Here is a 21,905-nt window from a genome sequence, read left to right on the forward strand (position 1 = left end):
GCAAGCTGCTGAGTGCTTGAGCTGGCCACTCCCACCCCCTGCACAGCCCGGTGATTCAGTAAGCACTGAAGGAGCAGAGCAGAGACAGTGACTGACACTCACCAGCTTTCTGCTCACTGAAGACCAAGAACCAAGCCATCAGTGGTCTTTAATTGTTCAGTTCCCGGTCTTAGAGGCATCAGACTTTTATTGCATCCAGCTAGGTGAGTATAATTTTTTTTTTTTTTTTAATTCCCATACTTTTCTTTTTAGATCGGTCTTTTCAATACTACATTAGAGCAAACTTTACAGACTTTAGAATTTCAATTGGGTTTAATCATTACTGCAAGCCATCAACCTCTATTCTTATTACGGGTTTGGTTACACACTCCATCTATACTGGAGTATACCATGTACACAGTAAAAGATTTCGATTAATTGAAAAAGGAAAAGATTACGCTTTACCACAGCTGCACTAAGGCAGCCCAATAACTTATGGGCTGTCAATGCACCTCAATGACATAAAAAAAAGTAAAAGTAAATGAGCACACAGCACACAAAAGCAAACAGCATGGCTGTTGGTGTGCATCATGGCAGGCATGTCGCTCTCTACTGCTGTTGTGTAATACAGTGTCATTGTGAATGAATTCCATCCCTACTCACTTCACAAAAATATGGTGCAGAAACGTGTGTTCTACCATGCATGTCTGCAACACAGAGGTCTTAAGAGGACATAAAAGCTGGCCATTGCCATCAAAGCCCAGAATATGGAAATGTCAACTGGCTTTGATGCAGGGTCTTCTGGTACAACTTCAGACTTAAAGTGAAAATGCATTACATTTTTCATTGTCATGTACTCATCCTGTTTATAGATCAATATGTTTAGCTTTATTGCCATTTGAATATTGTACCACCATCCTTGTAGGTACTCAATTTTTGTTATATTTAAAAAATAAACAAATTTGATGAGAAAATGCAATTTTAGGGCAGTTACACTTAATTTTGTACGCTTCCCTCTGCCAAGGTTTCACTGTGTGACTTGCTCAGCGCTACATAAACTTTCTTCCATATCAGCTCCATTGGTCATGCACATGTGCACCTCAATCTCAATTTAATCCTATAGAAAGTTCATATTCCAATGGAACATTAACTCTTCATTGAATTAAACATACGCATGCTTGGGCCTGTTGGTGAAGATTCTGACAAAAGCCAAGATCTTGGTGGATTGTTAAAAGAGAAGTATAAATCTGGGTTGGAGGAATGTTGGGGGCTTTCAAAAAATGTGTAACTGCACACATCCCAACTGGACCATAGACATCCTCGGTGTTAAAAGATTTTAGATACACTATTATATTTTCTGTTTAAAGTACCATTAAAGATTGTATGCAGTTTGAAATATGAAAGAACCATTAAAGATAGTATGCAGTTTGAAATATGAATTATGCATATATTCACAAGTAGAGGCCAACGGCACTCCAATAGCAGAAAAACGTGACATTTATTGTATTAAGTCCAAAACCGTAGTTAACGCGTTTCATGAAGAATGCACTTCGGCATAACGTGACTAAGCGCATTTAAATGCGTTAACTACAGCTGTCATCCTGTATCTAGGAACTGTGATGTTTTTGCACTCGGATTTTATACAAAAAAAAGTTCAAATTTTTCTGCCTATTGGAGTGCAGTCAGCTTCTAATTGGGAGTGTTTGGATTACTTCGACCACAGATTGGACCGACACCCTAATGCACAGGGAAGGGGTTAATGTTGGATGAGTTTGTCTGGAGCGGTATTATGCACCAATCCATGGCAAACACCAGAATTAATTTTATTTGACATGCTTTATTAAGTGTTTGCTCTCTCTTATCAGTTATTTTAGACTCAATTACAATTATTGCTGTGTAATGTATACTAAAGCAACCATAGTAAAAGGTGAAATATATTGACTATTTTAGACCAAATGAACAATGACATGATCTGGAACACTTGGGCTGGTAGCAGCAGTTCTACAAAGACTGCATTCTGTAGAGGTACATTGCCTTGTGTTCCTTTAATATCAAACACACAAGCAGTCAAGGTATGGAATCTGTATTGCCATTGAACCTGAAAATCCTAGGCGAGTCAATTAATCAGACGATTTAGTAACTGCACATCTGTCTTTTTTGCAGCCATAGAAGACTAGTTTTTTACCCTATGGTGGTACTATATACTGAAAGGAGACAGTACGCCTTTACCAGTCTCCTGCCTTGTGCGGTGACCCAGCCTCTCAGGCACAATCTAATCATATTGAATTAGGTCAGCACAGAGGACTTAGAATTATTGCTGTTTTAAATCCAATATTTGCATAAATTCAAATGCACTCATGTGAAGTAAATTGGAATTTATAAAAATGTAGGAATTAAAAGAGCAATATTTTAAAGGCGTTGTAAAACGCAGAAGCTTTTTTTTATCTTAATGTATTTTATGCATTAAGATAAAAAGCTTTCTGTGTGCAGCAGGCCTCCCCTCCCAGCCCAGCCACCCTAATACTTACCTGAGCCCCATCTCTGTCCAGCGATGTCAAGTCCGTTGGCCGCCTGGGACTCCCCTTCTCATTGGCTGAGACACAGCAGCGGCGCCATTGGCTCCCTCTCAGGAGAGAGCGAAGCAGGGGGCGGGGCCAAACCGCAGCTCCGTGTCTGAATGGACACACGGAGCTGCAGCTCAGCTCGGGTGCCCGCATAACAAGCTGCTTGCTGTGGGGGCACTCAACAGGAGGGAGGGGTCCGAAGCTCCAGCCAGGGACCTGAGAAGGCTGCTCTGTGCAAATCCATTGCACAGAAGAGGTAAGTATAACATGTTTGTTACTTAAAAAAAAAAAAACAAAAAAAAAAAAAACACAAGACTTTACAATCACTTTAAAGTCATCTGTGCCAACCTTATTCAATAACTATGTTGGCACAACGGAGTCACTCACCTATAAAGATAAAGAGAAAGAATAGAACAGAACAGAAATGGATGGCAGACCATCCATTTATCTGTATGGAAGGGTGCTCCATGTATGTACTACAGAGGAGGCACGCAACTCCAGTTAAGGTATACCTACCCTTTAACCACGTTTGTACCACCATACATCTAAAGACGGGAAAGTAGCAAACATTTATTATCCAGTGTCATTCATAAATGTTGCATCTGGTGATGTGAACAGAGCTGTCCTTGGATGGCTTGGTTCACATCCACTGCATAGAGAGCTGATGTGAGTCTGACCCTTCCTCTTGCAACAGGGGACAGGGAGAAACTATTGAATGAGTTAGTAGTCATTAGTTCCTGATCACTGTACAGACAACAGCAGCAACAGCCATAGGTAATGTTTTATTCTTTACCCTTTCATTCTCCCTGCTCTCTTATACATCTGATCTACATCCTGTATCCATGTGATCTGTGTTTTAATCCTTAACATTCCTGATTTTGCATATCCAACGCCTCCATCTCTCATTTCCATCCTCCCACTCTAAGTGACCTGTACATTGACCTCTGCATCACCATCTCCCTCTGTTTTTAACCTGTACAGTATGTATTGTATCTAGTTCATCATTACCTAGTTCCATGTTTTTATCCTTAAAGGGGTTGTAAAGGTTCAGGGTTTTTTTTTTAAACAAACAAACATGTCATACTTACCTCCACTGTGTAGTTGGTTTTGCACAGATCCTCCTCTTCTGGGATCCCTCAGTGGCGCTCCTGTGCGGGTGCGATCCCATGACCTGCTTCTGCGGCTATTGACACAGAAAGCAAGAAAGCAGGACTCGGCCCCCCGGGAGCCAATAGCTGCGCTGCTATCAATCTATCTAATCAAAACATGAGACACCGGACGGAGCTGGTGTGCTCGTTCCCATCGTGGGAAACACAGGGCTCAGGTAAGTATACTGGGGGCTCCGGGGGGCTGCTGAGTGACAGAAGGTTTTTCACTTTAAAGCATAGAATGCATGTTTCTTCATTTCCCAATAAAAAAAAAATGTAGCAAAAAAGGAGATGGCCATGGGGTGTCTACTTTCCAAAATGGCCATTTTAGGGATGTATGTAATGTCCCAATATGCTTTTTAACAGAAAATAAGGAAGTAATAAAATAGAAAAACCCAGTGGTTAACAACTACCACCAAAAGAAAGCTGTCTCAAAAAAGGATTTAAAATTCATTTGGGTACAGTGCTGCATGACTGAGTAAGGCAGGCCATACATGGTTCAAATCATTCATATGGGCAGGCGGAATGTACCAAGTTGATTAATCAACTTGGCTACAACCAGCATGCCAGGTTTTACCTGCCATTATCGCTGGTGGCTACTATAGCCTCTAGCAATAATTGCTGTCTTCTCCCGACCGGGACGGCATCCCCCACTGGGAAAAGACAATGGCTCAGCAGGAGGGATTCCTGCATCACTGTCCGTTTGAGGGGGGAAATGGAGCCAATTTCTTTTCTGCAAGCTGTGGTTGCAGGAAAGAAATTTACTCTGTGTATGGCCAGCCTAATTGTCAAAGTACCAAAGCACTGATAAATGAAAATGAAGTGGTATTACAGGTTGGTACTCGAGCAATTAAAGAAGGATGCCTCGCCCCAAACAGGCATATCTTAGACAGTCCTGGACTTGATTTCAAGACATTTTAGGGATGCTGGCAAGTATATTAAGTTCTAAAGCCTCACAGGTCTGCATTTACACCAGTTAAGAACAAGTAGACATCCACAATGCATTGGCCAGCATATCAAACATGATTTAAAGACTTTTCCCAAAGATCTGTTTCTGGATTTTGATGCAAGACTTAGTATTAATGCACATCATGATCTACGGCAGGAGTCATGATCATTTAATCTTAATGGCCAATTTTGAGAAAAACTGTAAAAACACTCATTCCTTGCCATGTAGAAGGCTTTTACATATCTTCCCTGCTAATGCTTATGCTGCTCTGATCCTTGCTACAATGCAATGCTTGGTGCCTAAATGTCATCACATGGGGTATGCAACTATCACAGTGCAAGTTGGGACCCTAAGATGTGATCAGTTCAAGTCTGGCCATACATGATTTATTTATTGTTTTGTTCAACCCGCAGGTTGAAAAAAAAAAAAAAAAAAATGGGACCGCTCACTGAGCTTTGAGATTTTGCTGGCGGGGAGCCTTCTCTGCTGGCAGAATACAAGGATCAGTGTTGCTAGCCACAGCCGGTGGCACTGATTGTTTGGGAAAAACCCAATAGACTGGTTGTACACAAGTTGATCGATAGATGGACTTGTGTACAACCAGCTAGCCCATACATGGATTAAAATTCGACCAGGCTCTGCTGAATTTTGATCCATTTATGAACGAGCTTAAGAGTTGCACCAGAAGAGAGCTGCAGGAAAGGTAACTTAAGTTATTGAAGTGTTTTTTCTTTAACACAGGTTCAATTTAACAAACCAAAGAGAAGCTGAGCTTCTTATTAACAAAAGTTGTATGATGAACAGAATCTAGCTCAGTTGACTCCAAAGCTTAAATTAAAAAGGTACTGTAAAAGTGCTGCTTAGGCTAATACGTTCCTTTAAATGGTAAAAGAATTTATTGGTCCAATATATTTAATTATCAAAATTTACCCAATAAAGTAAAATTAAACAACCAGCTTCTGTTGACAAGAAATCTGCACTGCACTGTAAAAAATACATTACAGTCTCCTTCAGTATAGAAGTGTCAACTGTGCTGGCAAATATGCAAATGCTAGAATTAGCATTTTCGCATGTTATATCACAGTGCAAGAGCTAATTTATGTAAATACAGCACAAGGCTGATAAGCCTATTTATCAGTGTTTCATCCTCATGTTTACCCCTGATAAATATTCTTGGGCAAATATTGACTTAAGCATGTGTCATTCTACATTGTGTGATGCTAATGCATGAATTGAAATTAGATGTCTCATTTTATTATGGGAATCGAGCACATCAAAACCACAGGAGTGATTCTCTCTGTCAGGAATCTTTATTTGATAGATACATTTATTTTACCAACAAAACAGAGACCAGCTAAGCCTTTCCAAACATCTCTTTTTATTCTAGGAACAATGGAGATAGAGCTTGAAATATTGTATGTACTGTTGTGGATAATAACACTCGCAAGAGAAAAAGCAGTCATAGATTTTTGTGCATTGATCAGCAAGGGGCTCCAGTCTGCACAACAGCTACCATTTTGCAACATGCTGTTTATGGATTCTGAGCAAACATTCTATTTCTGAAATTGCTTGCTTACTAGTTGGTGCACTTTGCTAAATTTGAAAGGAAACCTGTGCTTTGTCAATTTAGAGCTCGGCAGTGAGTTTGCTTAAATCCCCTACTCCAGCACACACTTCTCCTTCCTACTTTCCCTCCATCACTCTTTCATGCGCCAAAATCTGGTGTGGAAGAGCATGGGACAGCACTGGGCCAGTCAAAGCTGTCAAATGAGGAGTTTGTATCCCTGTGTAAGCTACAAATCCCTTTAGGACAGCGGGGGGGGAATAAGGGGAAGACCAACTTTAAACCTAAAGCCTACACATGTGCCGAATGTCGGCAGGTTAAAAAGAAACCAGCCATCAGCCGACATTCGTCGGCTTCTGTTGAAGGCACATGACCGAATAAGGTCTGCCTACCTGCTCACAATAAGGGCTCTCAGCCAGAGTGTTCTTCTGGCGGGGGGGACAACCTGTATTTCCTGTATTTATATAGCTCAATATTTTAGCAAGTTAGCCCCTTCTACCCAGCCCCAGCATTCTTTTAGCATGGTCCTTATTTGGGGGGGGGGGGGGGGGGGATAATGACTTCCCAATCATGCGACCATTATGATTGGCTATAACACAGTCATTGTGTTAGGAGCGCACAATGAGTGTGCCCTGAGCACAAAAACCTCATCTGCCCATGGACACATAAGTGCAGCATGTAGGCATTAAAGCCTACCCTCTTTCCAATCACACCTTTGTGTATTGTGGTTGGCAGGAGGTTAAACATAATTCAATATTTTTTTTTTCTTTAAAGTATATGGTGACATGGCATCTTGTCTTCCAGGCACTGGTGATGGGTAAGAACCAGATACTCCTTCCACCTTTCCATCCTAGCTGGCCATCACCACTCACTTAGGAATACTCTCTTTTATAGTTGGTGCTGTCAGCGGGTGTATTGATATTTTTAAGAGACTTTTGGACAATCTGAAAAAACACAACATACAGGGATATGAGAAATGATTATGGACACTGACACGTACACGGGTTGAACTGGATGGACTATCGTCTTTATTCAACCTTACCTACTGTGTAATTATGTAACTTATGCATCTGCCAATTTCTCCTTTCACTAAGGAGGAGACAGAAGAGGAGACACAGGCACAAGGATGAACCAGGTAAGAGATCAGGTGGCTGCAGCTCTAGTTCCACGATTCCTGGGGTGGCAACTATGACCTCTGAAAGCTTTAATACTATATGTGACGAGAGCCATACGTTCTGATCTTCCTATATGAGTGCTCAAACACTGCAGAAGACACAGCATCACACTTTCCTTATTGTGGTATGTATTTCTTATACCAAGCAACATTCACTATAATAAATGTATCTTGCATGTTCTGTTCACCAAGATGAGGCAAAGAAGAAAGATTAGTTCAGCGCTAGCTATCCTTCCTTCTGTCATACTTATAAGCTCTTACCCCTGTGTTCGGTAAGGAACAGTCAGCTGTAGTAAACATCACTATAACCAACTTAGCCTAATGAAAGGGCACTCCAGACTCAGTGCCCAGAGGTCAAGTCAGCTTTCATTCAGCAGGTTTTTTTTTTTTTTTTACTGGTTTAATGAACAGATCTGAGGACAATTTGTCATAAGTATAAGCTTTGACTTGGAAAAGGGGCAGAAAACCTAATCAGCACCACCAAGAATTATCCATTACACTTGTTAGGAAAAAAAATGAATAAATATAACATTTTGTTTAGTTATTTATTTTTGGAATGTTTGTTTGATTTTCTAATAATTAGTGGGTCATAGTCTATATTCGCTTTCGACTGCAGCAATGAGAAATTCTGAAAGAGCAGAATGGAAAAATATCTCTGAACAAATTTCTAACAATGTGGATTTCTTCTGGGAAAGCCCATTCATTCCAAAATTCAATAACAAAACCAAAATGACATTTTGAAGTCCATTCATCAAGTCATCAAATGTACTGTGGATTTTTGTATGAATGTTGATATGAATATTCATATCAATGTTCATTCAAAAATCTACTAGTGTATGGCCAGCTTACCACACGATTCAGGATTGTTTGCTTTGTACAATGCTATTTCAGCAGTGTCTCACCTTTTTAACTTTGTGTAGTCACACAAGTATGTAGATTTAGTACTTTTGTGGCTGCATTCCTAAAGCACCTCTATTGAGAATTAATACTATCTTACAGGTAAAACAGAAATTGATTACATTTAGGAGGTCCACCATGAAAAAAACAGACTAAATTAAGCCAGCCATAGACCGTTCAAAACTGGACCGGTTCAGTAGGAACTGGCCAAGACTCAAACCATGTATGGGCAGGCTGGTTGTACCCAAGACGATCCTTCGATCCAACTAGCATGTCATTTTTAGTGTGCGATTATTGGGAGCGGCTATACACACTAGCAATAATCACTTTGCTCTCTTGGCAGGGACAGCTCCCCATGACCCATCCACCCAACCAATCCTGTAGAATACAATAGTTCTGTGGGAGGCATGCCCCCATCAACAGCAGGAAAGAGAATCATATCATCTATGGCTGGCTTTACAGCCATACAAACTTTTTTGTGGAAGACAGAGGACTGTGAGAGGGCTGACTGGTGCAGATAAAGGGCAAAGTGTGGTTACACCCAATGGCAACCAGCCATAATTATTCTTGCTCCATTAGGTTGAATTGAGGTTGCTTTGAGTTATTGCTATTGCTGGTTTCATCAGATTGCAAAATAGAACCCTATTATAATTTTAAGGTAAAATACACTGAATACATGATTATTTAGCTATATGATCTATGCATTAAATGGAATGACTGAAATGTAAGGCTTCTATTTAGAACCCAGGGCCCAAGAGAGATACATACACACATTCATTCCACCCGCTAAATTGTTGCCACGGTTCCTAGTCAAATTTATATATATATATATATATATATATATATATATATATATATATATATATATATATATATATATATATATATATATATATATATACATATATATATATATATATACATACATATACACATACATACATACACACATATATACATACATATACACACACACATGTATATACGAATGCATGATACTTCTATAAACACTTATAAAGTATGCACGTGTGCACAGGTTTTTTTTACTTTTATTTCTTTGAATAAAGGGTTACCAGAGTAGATTGCCTATCTTTAGGCCAGCACCCATGTTCATAGATGCTGTGCATACCTAAATGCAATGTTTATATGGAAAGACAGCAGATAAAAATTTCTTTTGCGCACGCTTAGGCAATTCTCCAGTCACAATTGTCTGATACATCTGTAGAATGTTATGCTGAGCTGTGTTGTCAAGTTTCTAGATGGAAACAGACTTCCTCTTCCTGAAGACATTTCCACTTCCCCAGCCAAGCAATCTCCTACTTAGTGCAGTACATAGTAAAGATTCTAATAGTTGCAAATAGTGTAGTTTGACATGGATTGGTTCTTTTGTTTTCCAAACTACTGTCAATATTCTACTTACATAAAAAGGTATTAAGGTAAACCCGTCACAAACCTAGGAACGCCAACTGAACACACAAAGAAAAAAAAAAAAGAACAGGAAAAGTGAAGATTTGCATAAACTTCAGCTGTTTGTTTCTCTGGATACTGCTTAGTGTGACATGCAGACTTCACTGAAGGTAACATCTGCTTATGCATTGTTTTTCCATCATAATTTCAGTTGATTGTCCAGGTTTGTGGCAGGTTTACTTTAACATTTTACCAGATTTCATGTTGTCACATTATTGGCCATTGTTTAATGCAACCAGTGTGTATAAAATCCTTCATTCAGTTTGCAGGAAATCTTTATTGCAAATGAGTCTTCATTAAAAGCCTTGCTAGGAAATATAAATATAAATGTGCAGCTACTAAGCTGAAATGTCGACAATTAAATAAATACAATACTGGTTCCTCGCTGATTTATATTCTGCTGCCAGGAGTTGGATGCCATCACTCCAGCTGTGCGATCCTGACAAATCTGACACTTTAATTTGTAATACATAACAATGAAATGTTAACTTTGCAAACAGCATTCATTATCTTATTTTATTAATTAACAGACCCAGCTGCTTATAGTAGCACAATGGCTTGGTGGTAAGCACTTCTGCAGCACTAGGTTGATTGGACTGAATCCCAACCAAGACACTACCTGCATGGAATTTGCAAGCTCTCCCTGTGCTTATGTGAATTTTCTTCAGGTATTCCAGTTTCCTCCCATACTCCAAAGACATGCTAGTAGGTTAATTGGCCCTACTATGTGTATGTGCAGAGGCTTTTGTTTGTAAGCCCCTTGAAAGCAAGGACTGATATATAATTTATATAAAGCACTGCCTAAATTGCCACTGCTATATAAATGCATTTAATATTAATATAAACCAAGGAAAAAAAGAAAGTACCACTCAATGCTCCTGCGTATATCCCCGGCTGGTTATTACATTGCTGTTGGGTGCTAATCTTTCATTAAGAACCCATCTAGCTCAACCATGTATGCACAAATCCCCCACGGCACTGCACACCAGCGATGTGACCCACTATTGACAAATTCACAAACTGGCTTCAGCTGGCTCTCCAATGCATCAGTATAAACCCCACTGGTGCATTTCACCTGATTAAGGGCTTAATTCTCTAAATGGGGGAAATACATTGGGGAGGGGGGGGTGTATCCTAATGTTTTGGAGTGCTAGCTGAAGCCAGTTTGTGATTTTTTTTTTTTTTTGTCGATCGTGGTTCACATCGATGGTGTGTGGTCCGGCAGGGGATTTGTGCTTGTAGTATTATGTTAAGCAAACTTTGATCATTTTTCATTTGGAGTAATGGATACCTTAAACATGAACAGATACAAGAGGGCAAGAGAAGTGGTCAATTATATTTTCAAATATGATGATTTTAATACCCTCCCTTTACAGTATCAGATTTGCCACAATGGCAGAGTTTTAGAGCCAGTACACATCAGCCAGCCATACGTTGAAGTAGTAGGATCTGCAAGCTATCCCATATGTCTCTTGGCTGAGCTGTACATTCCGCCCATGTGTAGACCAGCCTGTCCGACAGAAGCCTGGCTGAACAGGCATGCTGAAAAACCAGCATCTGATCAGCACTGACTGGTGTGTTCTGGTGGGGGAGCAGTCCCCCTGTCAGAACACAACAGCTCAGCGGGGAGATCGCAGTACTAACATTGGATAGTTCGTACAGCAAGCTCCTCAGTTTTGTTTTGTTTTTTGTTCAGTCTGCTGGGTTGAGCAAAAAAAAAAAAAAAAAAACTGATAGTGTAGATAATGTCTGGTACACACTAACTAAATGCATTATTGACTGGGACTATTGGGGACTGATACATACATTTCAGATTCCTCTGAAAGCTCCCTGTATTATCGCAAACAGTCCTAGTTCTTAAAGTCTAATTCTACCTTTTGGACTATGTTACGCCCATATTTAGGATGTAACGTGCAACATGGTGCAAATCCAACTCTCCCACCCCTATAAGGCTCCCCCCATTTGACAGCTTGTGTTAGTTCTTCTCCCCTGCAAATGTTACTTTTAAAATCTGACGAGCTATGCGGGATTTCCCCTGCAGCAAGGACCAGAAGAATTTACATCAGTAAGTGGCCATCCTCTCTCAACAGAAGCTGATCATTTGATCAACTTCTGTTGAAAGGACGGGTTCGAAATTTTTAATTGAGTAGAAGCTACAGCCAATCATCTGCAGCAATTGGTTGGTGTATTCTGATAGTGGCAGGTTCCACTGTCAGAATAAAATGTCCCAGCAGGTGAAGGGATTCCTCCATCCACCTCGTCTGTATTGATGGAAGAAACTTTTTTTAACTAAAAAAAATGAACATTAATCTAACAGTGTATAGGTAAGCTTTAGCCTCTTGGACCATAAGCCAATTAGCCTTTTTGTTGCAGAGATCTGAGAGTGGAAGTGTTTTAGTCACTGACACCATGTGATCATTGTGAACACAGGTTTGCCTTATTGATTCACTTTCCTAGATGAACAGTCACTACTCCTTTAGTAAAAGAACTTCTATCAATATGATACCATTATGAAAAAGCATGTGGACAAAATTACTATGAACGATTTTACATTCAACTTTTGGAAAATATTATCTATTTGTTAAAAGTATATAATGTGATCAAGCTTTTCATGGCAATGGCTTGGTCCAAAAAAAACACATAAAAAGTAATATAAATACAGTAATAGTCTAATATATGATTCAAGTTTTCAATGCAGCAAGATGCCTTCTTGAAGCAAGATGTATTTTGTGCCCCCAAAGCTTGAATGTCATTTAAATCTACCTTTATTATATCTGAAACACTTATGAAAAAAGTATGTTTTTGGGAAAAAAAAAAAAAGCGAAAAAGCATATCCCTATTATATATTGTGAAAGGAGATACAAAATTTGCCAATTGTAAAAATAAATCCTGAGCACCTTGTACTGTGAGACATATGTGACAACAAGGGGTGATTGCATACATTCTGAATGGTTTGTCTACTACATTTTTTTCAGAGGCAAAAGGTTAAATCCCATTTTCACTTAAAAAAAACACCATTAATCATGGTTTGTCAAATGTAAGCCAAAATGAAAAGCCGCCACAATCATTTTCAATTACCAAATAATAAGAGAGGCAGAAAGACAAAAGGTGAACTGTTCAAACAAACCTGGGGTTTACACGTGCATTTAATAAGACAATACTCCTATTAACTAAGCAGAGCAAGGAATAAACTGAACCTCCAGTAGCTCAACACTGCCACTAACTTTTCAAGCTCATTAAGAAGGCTGGGAAGGCTCCAGACGTTTGGAGACATCAAGATAAAACAGAGAAGTTGGCAGCATTTACCTCTATGTTATAAACAATTAGAAAAAGGTGCAAGGAGAAGAGAAAACCAGACGAGGACCAATAGGGAAGGTCATGGGAAATGCAGCCTAATGAATGAAGAAAATGAGTTCATTTTCTCCAACTACATTCAAACAGCAGCTATTGACACCTACAGGTTCTGTTAGTATACCTAAAACATATACACAGACATTTTGCTATTACTGACAGAGTAAAGCCTTGGAATATGTCACAAAGAGATTTGGTCATTTTCCTTTTCATTTAAAAGAACAGTAACACCTTAGGATAAACCGGGGCATACATATCTAGTCATTATCTGTAAAAGTGTCCACTTTGGTCACATCTTAAGGCATAATTTTCCATTGCTAGGAAATATATAGATTGAATATGTATTTCTGGCACTGTTACAGTATATACACAGGTTTCTTTTATTTTACACTATGAAGAATGCAGTGGGAGCTAAAAGATTACAATTACCATATAGATTTTTTTGTACATGGCTTTCATTGTCCTGGTACAATTAGCGGTGTGAAATAACTGATAGTGAAAAAAAATACAAGGCAGCGTTCATTGGTTTATTTATAAAACACAGCCAAATGCTGATCTGTGATTGGTTCATTACGGGTTAAAGATAGCCATTGCTCTTTGCAGTGTCTTACTATAGCTTGTTAAATAAGAGATGATACAGTGTTGTGTTACTATGTTATCAGTTAATATGAGAACCTACAGTAAAGAATCAGGCTAAATACATTGTCAAATTATCTTGTGTGCCCAAATAAGTATTTGCTATCCCTATTAAATAAAAGCATGCAATGTTACCCAGGTCATTTACTGGAATCATAAATTTTATGCCATAGAATTTATACCAAAAGTAGACACTCTTAACACATAGTTGACTAAGTGCGCATAATGTAATATGCACATGAAGGCCCTATTTAATTTTGGATGTTATTGTCACTTTAAGGGAAGGAATCAAGGAGGGAGGCGAAGTACAATGGTAGCAGGAAGAGGGGAGAGGGTTAGTGTAGGACATGAGGTTTAGTGTATTTTGCAAAAGGTAAAGAACACACAAGAGTCAGTAGGAAAAAAAAAAAAAAAAAAAAAAAAAACACCGCACAGGAATAAAATATATACACTGGAGTTGTAACTGTATTCAACAATTTTTATTTAGAGTAAAGTTAAAGTTAATTGAAATGTCAAAACATGTTGGGACGCATAAATAGAGTAATAGATAGTATATTCAAATTCAAGGTTTTAAATGTTTTACTCTACATGGAAATATAAAATCATAGGCAAAGCAACTCCAGAGTATATATATAGCTAATTAAGCAGTGGTGAACAAATGTCACATCCCGATGAGCCAAGCGATTTCATGGACCACCTTCCACTTCTATAATATTCCAGGTACCTGAGCATGAGCATATGCTTAACATATGGATGTGACATCAAACCACTAGTGTCCTTGCAAACAAAGCAGAAAGTGAATTTAAGAATTAGTACGGAGAAAGGAATTTACTCTCAGCGTGGAAAATGAAAGAAAACACCTTTCAAAGTAAACTACACTAAATAACACCACAGAGCACTTTGCAAAACAAAAAGTCAAAAAACAAAAAACTTGTAGTTTGACAAAATTAAAAGTCATTGGAAAAAGTGCAAAAAAAAAAAAAAAAAACCATTAAAAACAAAACCATAACAAAACCATAACAAAAAACATCAAGCTCTTTTTTTTTTTTTTTTTTTTATACAGCAAGGTTACTCGTTGTCTTTCTGTTGAAGATTAATATCATTACTGTGTAAAATGTACAGAGACAGACAAGGAGTATTAAGCACACAAATGTGATAATGATAAAAAAAAAAAAAAAACACCCATGCGCAACTTCTGCCACCATTGTGCCTTTTTACATAATTACTGGTTACATGATGATGTGTGCAATGCTTTCAGCTTTGTCAATATGATGACACCGAATGCAATGTCAATACTGAATGGAATACCGATGATATAAATTAAACCCAAAAATAAACACAGCAGTTTCAAATATGAAGTATAACACAAAAATCTCCAATTAAATAAAGGTTTAAAAAATGGAATGTGAAATAATATATTAGGTAAATAACTCAAAATGCATATGGACCAAATTATGAGGGGTGCTGCTATGATGTAAAATGTATTTAGTGAGCCCCTGGGAAGTTAAAAGTTCAGTGACTGGGCTTGGTTCTATGCTTTCTGGTATTCGACTGTGTGAAGCAAAAATAACAGAGAAAAAAAGTGTATTCTTTTTATGATTCCCTGTGCCAGTTTTGTGGTTCAGCACCTCGTTCATTAATCACGTCTTCCTCTACCACCCCTGAGAAGCAGTCAGGCAGAATGTGATATCTATTATTTGCTCAAATGACAGGAGAGAAGCATCAAGATAATGTTAAAATTAGTTCTTTGGATGATTCAGATGAGATAATGGGCTGGTTCAATGTGCCATTTCTTTATGAATAGGTCAAAAATCATAAAGAAGATCTGTTCCAAATTTTCTACCCTTTCACTGCAGATGATTGAATTACTCAATGCATAAGGCATTCCTCTTTTCTCCATGGGTTTATAATGTGAGTGAACTACTTTAATCAGGCAAAAACATCTATATTAAGCATTATGTTCGGGGAGCTGCTGATCATAGAAGACAGAATCGATTATTCTGGGTTACAGGCCTGTCATTCTTCTAGTCACTCTTTCACTGCATAAACGGGGACATTGGCAATGCACGCCCCAATTGTCCCCTGTGAGGTAATACATACTGTTAATAAGTGACATGTGTTGCAGTCTGTTAGCAAAAGGCTTACAACGGTTAATACAAACTGGTAGTTATTATCTCCTTATACCGGTAGTCATTATCTCCTTATACAGGTTAAAGCGGAGAGGCTGTGTTCAATTAGTATACCATCACAAAACAATTTTGGTCTAATAGTCTTACAGTCTCAAGTCAAATAGCATCCAGATTTCCTTAGTTCTGATAAGGGGGAAATTGCTAAGTGCTGGTAGTGAAATGAAAAAGCTGTAAAATAAAAAGTAAAAATAAAGTATATCACTTTTTTCTTTTTGTTTGAGAGCCTATGTTCATTCATCATATTCCAGCTGAAAGCACCCACACCATGTAACACACCTCCCTTCCCATTTGACTTCTCATCGTATATCAGAAATGTCTTTTCCAAGGCCTTACCCTTTTTGTCCTGGTGGTTATGGAAAGAGTCAGCAACGTGGGGGTCAGTGTTCTCAGCAGAGTCATAGTTGTTCTTCCAGTCCAGAACAGTACCCCTGTCATAACTCTCATGTCTTCTGGCGTGAGATGTTGTGCTGGGATCTAAGAAATTTGAGGGTTTAGTTTTAGCAGAAACATTGTTAGCAGTATATTTTATTCACAATGCAGTGCAACTACCTTGTGCTTTGGCAATAGGTCTACAAAAAACGCATATACAGAGATTGTATTTCAATATTTTCTTGTAGTTTTATGAGGAGAGCTATAAAACTTTCTATCATAAGTTGTCAGCAGTCTCTACAGAATGTTTTTATGTTTTAAAGATTACTATTTACTATCCATACACCTGGTTGGTGGTGCAAGAACCTGTTTTTGAAATGTCACTTTTATACCACCCCCTATGACACATAGGTTCATATATGCGTGTGCCTGTAGAGTAACTCCAGCAACAGAGGGGTTAAAGCCAATTTCAGGTCTCTGTTGGTGTCCATAGCATTAGTGATTACCCCTCAAGATCCTGCATCTGGACAGCAGTGTCACAGAGACAGAAAATGAGGAAAAATTCCCAGCAGAAGCACATCCACAATAAAAAATATTTTAATAATAGAGTAAGAGAAGAAGTGAACCTCCATTATTACTACAGGCTGTATCCCCACTAGGGCACTTCTGGTCTTAGTGCCAACACTCTTCTCTAAAAGAGGCCATAGTCACAAAAACAAAATAAACTTGACACAGGCTCTTACCCTACATGTTGTATCCAACACAAAAAAAAGTTTAGTCTTTAGATATATTTTAAGATATTTGTGGTTTTATCATATTCATTAAAAGTTTTAAGAGCAACAGCCTTTACACAATGATATATTGCAATAAGCACCATTTGATTGCCATGATCTGTTGAAAACCAACACCTGATAAAGGTTACAGCAGAACTAAAATGTCTAAGAGCACACAGGTAAACACTGGCTTGAGCTGCATCCCCTACTGCCTACACTGAGGCAAGTCTGGAAGTATACAAGTATTGCTGATGGGCCTGTAAAGGTTTCAGTGACTCCTAACTACGAACTGCATAGATACATTCCAATGACTCTTTATGAGCATGTATGTTTGTGCTACTAAAGCCACTATAATATTGTAAGGCTCTGGATAACATGACACCATTATTATAGTGTGGCCAACAAGGTAGCTGGGCATCACTGCTTTACGTGTGATCATTAAATCAAAATTATTTGTAACACAGTGATATCATACTATTTCTTCCTTTTAACTATTACTAGCCTTTGACATGATGGTTATTGCTATTTTAAGTAATGGTATTTAGAAAATGTGGAATGAATACCAACATGGACCTTCATTAAACCAACGATTGATAGCACCATATTTAATGGATGTAAGCGGTTAATATATCTTTATTAATTGGCTCCAAGTAGAAGAAAAAGGCTCAGAACTGTAAACATTGAACATTTTTATGGGTTATCAGAGTTGCCTGTGATTTATTTTTCCTGCTATTCAACACTGGTAATTTGCCAATTATTCTGGTGGAGCTTTTGATTTGTTGACAGCCTTTTGTCTGGAAGTTTGTCAGTTTGCTTTCATCAGGTCATTAATAGTGGGTGTTACCTCTAATAACCAACCAGAATGTAATTTATAGAAAAAGATATTCTTTCAATACTATTTTAGAAAAGTAATATACGTTAGGGTTCTACTCTTGAAAGAGGATACCGTCATCATACTATGCACCACAACATTGCCCTTTTTAATGTTAAAGGTGTAGGGGGTGTTTGTAGGCTACACTCTCTGTGGCCACAGCACAATAACTTCCAACTGTCCTTTTAGAAGGGCAGCCTCTGTTGGAGCCCAATGTTATTTCCTCTATAACAGTTTATAGCAGTGGTGTCCAAACTATGGCCCTCCAGTTGTTAAGGAACTACAACTCCCATCATGCCTAGTCATGTCTGTGAATGTCAGAGTTTTACAATGCCTCATGGGAAGTGTAGTTCCGCAACAGCTGGAGGGCCGTAGTTTGGACACCCCTGGTTTATAGGACTACTTTGGAGATCTGTGTAATAAATGTGTAAATCTGTTTAATGACCAAAAGTGTTTATTTTGTTCTTAAATTGGAATTTCAGCTTAAACATTTTTTTTAAACAATAGAATGTGGAAGATTTTAAACCTGTGTCTGTGGCCTCAAAGGGAGATTTTCCCTAATCTCCAAGACATAAGTAGTGAGAGATATATTCCAGTTTAACAGTTGTCACCAGAACAGGTGTCCCAGCTGGGAGACTTCTCTATGTTCCCGGTCTTGTAGATTCCAATTTCTATGCACAGGACAATGGTCAAAAAGAAGAAAGTGAATATTCCTAACAGCAATAACTTTTCCTGGGGTTTTACCTTTCCACAATGTACCCAAAACTAGAAGAGAGTTCATGTAGATTTGCACTTTAACTATGTGCTGGTGTCCACCAACTAATTTTCAATAACGTGCATGAAAGACAAAAGCATGACCAAAAGAGTGGAAAAGGCATGGACTTGCCTAAAAACGTATTCCTGATATGTGCCTGCTGTATCATGTATTTGTATGAGAAATAATCCTGTTCTCTTTGAATGGCTTTCTTTGTATGAAATACCTGGGGTGTCTGCCAGCCCCCCTGCTTTCTTATCAAAAACTGACACAGCATGGTCAGTTTTTTAGTTGTGCTGGGAACTCAGCCTGCTCTTCTCCAATGATCAGACTTGTGCTCACAAACGCCCGCCCTCCCCCCAAGCCATTCATTGGGAAGACCAGTGTGCTGCTGTTTCTCCTCCCCCAGCTCTCTGATCTGCTGATGCAACTGAGAAGAGAGATTATGTGACCACTTATATAAAAAAAAAAAAAAAAAAAAAAAAAAAAGGAAACAAGGTATATAGGAATGGGCCGTTTTAAAAGGTGAAGGTTTACATATACTTTAAAGGTTTGATTTTTTCCATACAAGAATGTTAAAAGGTATAATGGTAATACTACCACTATATTTTGTTTAAAGTGATACTAAAGTGTGTTTTTTTTATTAAAAATAACAAACATGTCATACTTGCCTACTCTGAGCAGCCCAGATCCTCCTCTTCTTGGGTCCCTCTTCAGTGCTGCTGGCCATTCCCTCCCTCCTGTTGAGTTGCCCAAAGCAAGCAGCTTGGAATGAGGGCACCCGAGCCAAACCGCAGCTCTGTGTCTATTCAGACAGGGAGCCGTGGCCCGGCCCCCTCTCTCTCCTCATTGGCTCACTGGCTTTGACAGCAGCAGGAGCCAATGGAGCTGCGCTCTCAGCCAATGAGGAGGGAGAGTCCTGGACAGCCAAGTCTCTTGTGCAACATCGCTGATTCGAGATTTGGCTCAGGTAAGTATTAGGGGGGCTGATGCATACAGAAGGTTTTTTATCTTAATGCATAGAATGCATTAAGATAAAAACCCTTCTGCCTTTACAAGCACTTTAAATGTAAAACATTAAACTATAATGCATTCTGCTTGACAAATCATATAACACTGTCCTGGAGAAGATGGATACATCTATTGCATTCCAGGTCATGATGAGTATAAACACAGGTAATAACGCAGTTTTAGTATGTATGTCTGCACTTGTGATGCCTTATCTTACAAATGTTTAATAAGCAAAATACTTGAAATTATTATACATTTAGTGCTACTGAAATTGTTCCACAAACTATTCAAGGACGTTTCTACATGGCGTCTCTTAACTATAAAATTATAAATTGCTACTTTATTCTGTTCTGTATTACAATACTTCCACTGTGCAGCAGGTTTGGTACACAGCTCAGTAGAAAATATTGAAACAAACAAACCATTAAATACAGTAAACAATGTTTGTTTGTGCTGTGTTTTTCTTGCTCAGGCCATTGTGGCATTGTACTTTCAGGCATCTGTCACTGATGTTCCATGAAGAGTCAATAAAATTGTAATCTTGATACAAAGAGGCAATGTGTATTTAAGACAACTGCACCACTGTTTGACCCTTTTGTGTTCTATATGTATGCAGGTAACAAAGCGACACCCTTCCTTCCATCAACAAAGCCTCTTTTCCCAGGGGACCAAGTGCAAAGTAAACAGGGCTGCTTGAGTCTGAGAGATCATTGTATCAGAAACAGAGGAATAAAATGCCATAGAGCTTGATGCAGAAGATGTTCTGGTCATTTAAGGATAACCCAAGTAGTACTAGGTTGTATCTGTCTCCCTGAAACTGTTACAGATTTTACACTTGACTAAGAAATTACTTTTTGAAATGTACATATGATTGTACATTATGATTGTGAAATGTACATATGGATTAATTCTGCCCATACTATAAATAAAATCTAGCATTTGCTGGGATTATATAATATACATAGAGGGGAATTTACGAAGACTGGAGCAAACTGAGTCTGAAGCAGTTGTGTATGGCATCCAATCAGCTTTTAGCTTTCATTGTCAAAACAAATAACCGAACAAGCCGAGGCTTGAGGACGATTGGTTACTTTACAAAGCTGCTCTAGATTCTGTCTGCTACGGTTTTAAGTAGACTATATAACCCTAGAAGTGGGGTACTTCTACAGCTGATGTTACTAATAGGGATATTATTTTAGCATCAAGTATCTTTCTTTAGCTAAAGCTCTTTTTCAATATTTTTCAATATTTAAGGTCTTGTGAATGTGTGTCAAAAAAGACCAGTGACCTAGTCTTTAGGTAAATGGACCAAACAAATGGATCAACACTTTTCCATGTGAAATAGATCCAAACAACCATGCTTTTCCATGTGAAAAGCATAGAGGTGATTTATTAAAGTAGTAGAGAATATTCACTTAAATACAAAGGAAGCCATGGTCCATTTGGACATCCAACATATCAAGTAAAAAAATAACAAAATTCAGCATTAGGTTGGATTATTTTATTTACTAAAGTCAGTCATTGTTTTCTGATAATTTAGCAAATCAACCCCTTTAGGTACCTCTATATAAAAAAAATTTCAACAAACTTTCATAAAGCTCCTTTAACTCATACCTTCAGCTATGAAGTTTACTGAAGCTTGGTTGCTGGTAGAGACTGCAATCAATACCATTAAGAAATGTGTTTAATATTCCTACGCTGGTGTGGAATCATGCTAATATGGGCCTTAAAAAGTTGCTTGAAGCTTTCTAAAGGTTTTTGTAAATGCTTGCTCAACCCATAGCTCTGCAGGTCAATTAATCCTATGTATTATGGTCAACTTCAGGATTACATTACCAACATGATGAGAGCCAGTTTCACCAATGTGTTTTGTCTTCAACATAATTTTACACTCAAGCTACAATTTTAGGCTAATTACTAGATCCCATTGTTTGTCACAGCTAGTAATTATCATTAAATATTTGCATTCATAAAACTGCCAGTATGGAGGAATTGAGTATATATGATTTTATCGCTGTATTTCCTGTTCTTTAAAACACATGCACACTACCATTCATTTAAATGGGTTTCCTGGAATCTCTTTTGATCACAACGTCATGTGGAATTTCCATTGAGTTGTGTAGGCATTTTTTAAATCTAAATACTTCAGGTACAAGAAATCATTGAAATAATGTTAGTAAGTTTAAATGAATTTGATGACATTTGACCT

At 38.2% G+C, this 21,905-nt stretch overlaps 1 protein-coding gene across 7 annotated transcripts in view; it reads right to left on the minus strand.

Moving 5' to 3' along the window:
• Nucleotides 1–21,905, minus strand: part of SEMA6A (semaphorin 6A) — a 288,045-nt gene that overhangs the window by 82,143 nt on the left and 183,997 nt on the right. For 4 of the 7 annotated variants that reach the window (XM_073624659.1, XM_073624660.1, XM_073624656.1 and 1 more), the window contains one exon: nt 16,252–16,392. The exons of 2 other annotated variants lie outside the window; for them this stretch is intronic. In XM_073624659.1, the coding sequence (XP_073480760.1) occupies nt 16,252–16,392 (141 nt within the window). Of the gene's footprint in view, nt 1–6,780; nt 7,149–16,251; nt 16,393–21,905 lie in introns of those variants that run through there. One more of the 7 variants, XM_073624662.1, reaches the window with a different exon arrangement.

Source organism: Aquarana catesbeiana, linkage group LG01 (genome assembly GCF_042186555.1).
Source record: "Aquarana catesbeiana isolate 2022-GZ linkage group LG01, ASM4218655v1, whole genome shotgun sequence".
Lineage (NCBI taxonomy): Eukaryota > Metazoa > Chordata > Amphibia > Anura > Ranidae > Aquarana > Aquarana catesbeiana.